Source organism: Leptidea sinapis, chromosome 20, assembly GCF_905404315.1.
Source record: "Leptidea sinapis chromosome 20, ilLepSina1.1, whole genome shotgun sequence".
In the NCBI taxonomy this organism is placed as follows: domain Eukaryota; kingdom Metazoa; phylum Arthropoda; class Insecta; order Lepidoptera; family Pieridae; genus Leptidea; species Leptidea sinapis.
Genome location: NC_066284.1, coordinates 4,397,136 through 4,403,870, shown reverse-complemented (window position 1 = coordinate 4,403,870; position 6,735 = coordinate 4,397,136). Strand labels below are relative to the sequence as shown.

Below are 6,735 nucleotides of genomic sequence, written 5' to 3'. Positions count from 1 at the left end.
TAAGTAAAAGTGTTCTGTGTTTATAAAATAATTTGATGACTTTTAATGGTCTCTTTACTAGGCCATATCAATTAAAAAAAATCATAAAAAAAACATCAGCCTAACGAAACTCTTACATTAGACTTAGCACGCACTGCGTTTAAAGGCGAGCGGTTTACAAATAGCTGAAAACGCAAAACCGCATACAACCTCGCACTGCGTTTTGGTTAATTTTTTTCCAGTATCACCATGGATTTCTGGCAAGCAGGATGTGTTGCGGCTTTGGTTTTCAAAAAAGAAAACGAAAACAGCGCCACCGTAGGTACTGGGTACATTATCAGATCAAAGACATTTGAAAGGATATTTTTACAAAATGTACAACGACGCAACGTCTGAATAGAAAACCGAGTGCGGTTAACCGGCGTGCGTGCGCCACCATACTAATACTATGGGACACAAAAAAACGCGCTTTTACAAACTGCGATCAAAATGTAGCAAGTTGCGTTTTCAAAATCTATATGTTATTTTTTTTGCGTTTTCAGACTTACGTTTAGTCGCAGTGCGTGCTTAGCCTTAAGGCTGGGCGTATACGTTAGGAAATCGGAGTAGGTTTCATGATCAGGAATTCAGATTCGGAAACCTGAATGCTCATATTACATAAAAAATATTCAATAAGACGCACATTATTCTTATTATTTCCGAACGGAAAAAAAACCTAACATTCGGTTCGGTGCATACCGTTCGTAAGAACGGAAAAAACTCAATGACGTCATCCCGAACGCAGCTCTAAACCCGAAATGTACGCCATTTCGGCTTAACCTTGGCACACGCACGGATATTTCAATTCAAATCCGCAATTTGTAGCGAGTGGACGTCTATAGACTTGTCGTAGGTAACAAAATGTTTGAAGCTGACAATTTAATAATGGCGGTTCAACAATATCCATGCATATCAATAATACAGACTACCGCAATAGAAACGTAAAGCACTTGGCTTGGGATCAGATATGAAAAATGGTTTTTAATAACTCTTAAGTTTGTATTAACACTTGCGTGTGCTTTTACAAGCGTATCTATTTGTACTGGTCATAAAAAAATCCGAACAAAAATACCGGACGTTTGCGCTAGTCTCATGGAATCACGAATCTGAATTCCTGATCAGGAAACCTAATCCGGTATCCGAACGTTTGTGCCCAGCCTAAGTCAAGAAAAAAGCGATTCAATCGATTTTATGAAACGTGCAATCATTGACAGATGACGGTTATAAACTTGTAAAAAAGGGAGATGGCCGAAATCCACTACGATTTAGGGAACTGTTCGCTGTCAAACTTAGCTTGATTATAACTTCATGGCTAATCGCGATACGGTAATAATTTAACATAAAGTGATTATATTCTCTTTGTACTATTATTTCAAACATATGTGTCTCGTTACCGGGCCATAAAATCCAAAAAAAAATCAAACATATGTCAAATTACAGGACGTATATATTATTTACTATTTACTAAACTTGTTTCAATTTTTATTTAGGCTGTCTAGCCTCTTAGTAATATTTACATCATCTTTGAAAAACATTTTACAATCCGATTAAACAATTACCTTGCAATTAACTATAATTTTTCTAACGATTGTTTGTGTAGGTTAGTAAATTTCTTATGTTTACTATAAAATTTTTACAAAAAAATAATTAAGATATGGCTACTAGATGTATAAACTACATTAGGAATATAAAAACTAAAACTGGCTATATTTATATTATACGAAACAACTCAATTACAACACCAAATCTTATTAGACAGTCATCCAACCTCAAAGAGTTTAAAACAGAAAACGAAATCACATATTTAGAAGACCCCAACACTTTTGGAACTCTTTCAAGAACTCTAATAAATAATGATAAGATGACAGATGAGGGGGATATTCAAGAAGATAACTTTCAAACTTACCATCCATTGCCTTCCCAAAAAATGACTACCAAACAGTATGCTGATCTTATCAAACAACATTTGAAGTATAAACAAGTCAAAGAAGCAATTGATGTATTAGAAATAAGGATGCTAAAAGAAGACAAAGTTCAGCCAGAAAACTATATATATAATATTCTAATTGGTGCTTGTGCAGATGTTGGCTATACAAAAAAGGCCTTTAAATTATACAATGACATGAAAAGGAGAGCTTTAAAGCCAACAGGAGATACCTACACCTGTTTATTTGAGGCTTGTATGAAAAGTCCTTGGAAAGAAAATGGACTAAAACTGGCCACTCATTTAAGAAATCTTATGATTGAAAAAGGTATAGAACCCAACCTTACTAACTACAATGTAATGATAAAAACTTTTGGAAGATGTGGAGATTTACAAACAGCATTTAAATTAATTGATGAAATGATCTCAAAAAAAATCAAAATAAGAGTTCATACATTCAATCATTTGCTTCACGCATGTATTTCTGATGAACAGTCAGGTTTGCGACATGCTCTCATTGTGTGGAGAAAAATGTTAAATGCAAGGGAAAAACCTAATCTATACTCATTTAATTTAATGCTTAAATGTGTTAAAGATTGTAAATTAGGAACCAATGAAAATATAAATGAGTTGATTGGTGTCATAAGAGAACTGTCAGTTTTAAGCAATAATAATATTTTACATGTAGATAGTAAAAGTAAATTAATTTCGAATCAAGAATTATTACCATCTTCCACTGATTCTAATAAAAAAAAATTACCAAACGACAATGTTGAAAAATATGAGTCAGAACAGAGACAAATAGATATGAGTTTAACAACTCATGTAAATACAAATTTAATAAAAAATGATGATGATAATCAAATGAATTTAAATGTAATAGAACCAAAGCAAATGCAGACAGTACAAAAAAGATTAGTACCTAATTTATTATCAAGAACACTTCAATTTGAGAATGTTCATGGATTAAAAAATGTTGTTAAAGTCCAAGATAGATTTGCACTTGTTGGTGGACAGGATGATTTCTTAAAAGAAATGGAAGCATATTTAGTCAAACCAGATATTAAAACATTCACACAAATGATAATGGTGATTGATGACACTGCAGAAGCAGAAGATAAATTACTCAGTACCATTAATTCATTAGGTTTAAGAACTGATATAAGTTTCTACAATATGCTAATAAAAAAACGCTGCTTAAGACTGGACTATGACAGTGCAAATGTAAGGAAATATTATTTACTATGGGACTATTAATTAAAAATAAATTAAGATACATACATAAAATAAAAATGTAACTAAATTAAGATAGAACAGTAATTATTTTAACTAACATTATTTTTATATTTTTAGGCTGTCAAAAATTTGATTAAAGAATATAGAAAAAATTGCAAAAAACATCCATGGAATAAAAAATATCAAATTAAAGAAAACCTAATTACTTATGGAGTTTTAGCAATGGCCTGTCCAAGCAAGGAAGATGGAGAAAAGCTTTTGAATGAGATGAAGGAGAAAAAGTTAAAGTAAATTATAGAGTTATTTTTGTCAGGAAATTCCTAATAACAACACCATGGAATAACATTCTTTGAAATAATATATTATAGTAGAAATCACATGATTATATTATATTTTGTTCTAGAATCTGATTATTAAAAAATTAAAATCATCATTATCATCAGCCGGAAGATGTCCGCTGCTGGACAAAGGCCTCCCCCAAAGAATTTCCACAATGATTGGTCCAGCACTGCCCTCATCCAACATATTCAGATGATCTTGACCAGATCATCGGTCCATCTTGTAGGGGGCCTACCAACACTGCATCTTCTGTTATGTGGTCGCCATTCGAGGACTTAACTGCTCCAACAGCCATCTGTCTGTTGAACTATGTGCCCTGCCCACTGCGGCCACTTCAGTTTCGCATTTGTTTGGACTATGTCGGTTACTTAAATCACAATGATACAAAGAAACTAGGCTTGGTAGCCCTTTTGGTGATTTATGATACAAAATGCTACTGTCACCTGAGTTGGATTATAATTTATCCTTTTTAATATTATCTCCTATTTTATGCCAACTTAAGCCTATAATAAAAGAAGGCCTACCTATACATATAAGGTGGTGCCATTTTATAGTTTTTTTTTTAGTGGAAGACTATTCTATATTAAATTATTGCTTTAACTTTGTGAAGCATCCTGGAAAACTTAACAAGTTGTATCTTTATATGATTTTAATTACTAAAATTGTGGAAAAATAAAATTACATCTTTTATCAGAAATTAATAACAAATATTAATATTAATGATTTTATTTTCAGAGTCAATATAGAAATACTTAGTACTTTATTAAAGCATGGCACAACAAGAATACAATTTGGATATATTTTATATATTATGAATATTGTGATAGAAGAGAAATTGAGAGTGAATGATATATTTCTCAAACGTTTGGAGGATTTCAATGAAAAGTGCTCAAAACTAAGCAATCAGGTATAAAATGAAAATGATCCTTTTGCACAATATAATATTTACACACTTAATGATTATAATATGAAGGATTTTTAATAATAAATAAGGGTTGAAAAAACTTTTGTAAAATTTTATATAATAACTATAAAGATTGTCATAATATTTGAATCAAATTATTTATTCATATAGGTCAAGGAAATGTGTGTGTCACTTGTGTCAAAAGTTTTGATTCTTTTTACCATTTATTTATTTAAAACATTAAAATTTTTAATATTAATCATTTGTACTTTATAACACTGACCTAGCCTAGTATTAGGTATGAGTCAACGTAATTGTTGTTTGTTATTTCTTTAAAACATTAAAAACTGGCCTAGCCCACGGACTAGTAAAAAAAAAAGAACTACGCACCGTGATATAAGCATGTGAAGCACCTTTATGCTAGTGTGTGTGTGGTTACGGGGTAAACCAGTTACACAATTTTTTCTCCCTTAAATAATCATATACCCACAAATACTTTTATAGTATTGTTTTTACACTGTTTCACAACACATGACCGCATTTTTAAAATATTTTATTGCGACGCAAATCGATCTATCACAGACAATGGCAATTCTCATATTGGCGGCCGATCGGCTTGTATTAGTGTAAGTATATGCGTGGGGCTATGTATTTACACGTTTACCGGCTTGTTTTGGTGCCTCACTGATATGTAAGGTGACACGGAGTCCTTCTTTTTTTACTGTCCTAGCCTAGTATTAGGTATGAGTCAATGTAATTGTGTGTTTGTTTCAACTTGCTAATTGCATGAAATATAAAATATAGATGAATTGTTTCGAATTTAAATACTTCTCTTGTCTTCAATTATTTTATTTTTTGGTTTCAGAAAAAGGAATCTGTTTTACATAAAGCTTATAGCAGTTTCAGTAAAAGGTATAAAGACTGGCTAAAAGAAATTAATATTGAAGAAGGATTAAAATCAGAGCACCCATGGCAACAATTTCAAGAAAGTCATCCTAAGCCGGTTCAAAAGGAAAATATTGAAATAAAAGAACCTAAAAGAACATATAAAAGAAATCGAAAATATGTACATTACGTACCAAAACTATAATAAGATATAATAATATGTTAATATCTAAGAAGTGTAATAAATTAAGAAAAACATAAGGATTTTTACTTTAACCTCGATGCGTGCTTTAAGTAGGGCACTTGAAGCCCGACACTGCGACACAACATGTTAAATAGCTCTCATAATTTTGCAGCCAATTACGAGTAGATAATTGATAATCAGATGGTTGTCTATCCAACAGGGTTTAGAAATTTAAAAAAAGTCAGCTCTGTGTCTAGCAAAGTCAAGGGAGCGGTATCACAAGAAAATAAGAAAATTTTTGGTCTAATTGCATCCTGACATTTTATGTTCTGGTATATATACCAAATATAAAAATGCGACATTGCTAGATTATCCAGTGATTGGCAAGCGTCCTCTGTCCCACCGTACCTCCTCTTTCCACTATCCATCCATCGATGGAAAAAAATTGCTATGTGATACCTATTTACATTTTCGAAAATTGTATAAAGAACACGTTCTATGTTTCTGTAGGTTAACCAACCTTTAGGTATACAAAATTTTATGCCTACTGATTTTTTCGTATTGTAATAAATAATGAAGTGCTCACACTGCAATAATGCAGTTAACGCTAGTGCACAGTATACGGGGACGTTCAACAACGGATGCAGGTGTTGAACTAATCAATAATATTTTTGATGCCTGGGAGGAATCACAGAATGCACTTGGCATCATCTGTGATTTATCTAAGGCTTTTGATTGTGTTCAACATTCAACGCTGGTCAGGAAGCTATACCACTATGGCATATAAGGAACTGCGTTCGATCTTCTGACTTCATATCTAAACAATAGTATTCAGAGGGTCGACGTGAATGGCAGGAGATCTCCTGGCACTCCTCTCAGTATGGGCGTACCACAAGGGTCTATTCATGGACCGTTCCTCTTCCTTATCTATATAAATGATCTTCCTAATCTTATAGAGAAAAACATAAGTTAGTATTGTTTGCGGACGACACTTCACGGATTTTCACAGTGAAAAGAAACCAAGCTATGTATGACGAAGTGAACGATATTCTATCTGACATCGTGTACTGGTTTAGCGCTAATAAACTATTGGTAAATAGCAAGAAAACTAAATACATTAAATTTACCGTACCAAATGTCAAAAATGTAAATGCAAATGTTTTGTCAAACGGAGAGGTGATAGAACCGGTGTAATCTGCTATATTTCTTGGCATAACTCTAGATTCCAAAATACAATGGGGCCCC

At 32.5% G+C, this 6,735-nt stretch overlaps 1 protein-coding gene across 1 annotated transcript; it reads left to right on the top strand.

Annotated features, from left to right (window-relative positions):
• The first annotated feature begins 1,475 nt into the window (after positions 1-1,475).
• Positions 1,476-5,567, top strand: LOC126970292 (pentatricopeptide repeat-containing protein 1, mitochondrial). Its single transcript, XM_050816125.1, has 4 exons — positions 1,476-3,166; positions 3,296-3,465; positions 4,253-4,424; positions 5,287-5,567. The coding sequence occupies exons 1-4, from the start codon at positions 1,673-1,675 to the stop codon at positions 5,509-5,511; spliced, it is 2,061 nt and encodes a 686-aa protein (XP_050672082.1). The 5' UTR covers positions 1,476-1,672; the 3' UTR covers positions 5,512-5,567.
• The last annotated feature ends 1,168 nt before the right edge of the window (positions 5,568-6,735 follow it).

Coding starts and splice junctions, on each gene's coding strand:
- LOC126970292 (XM_050816125.1), top strand. CDS start 1,673: ATGGCTACTAGATGTATAAACTACATTAGGAATATAAAAACTAAAACT. Junction 3,466..4,252: donor ATGAAGGAGAAAAAGTTAAA/GTAAATTATAGA, acceptor TTTTATTTTCAG/AGTCAATATAGAAATACTTA. Junction 4,425..5,286: donor GCTCAAAACTAAGCAATCAG/GTATAAAATGAA, acceptor TTTTGGTTTCAG/AAAAAGGAATCTGTTTTACA.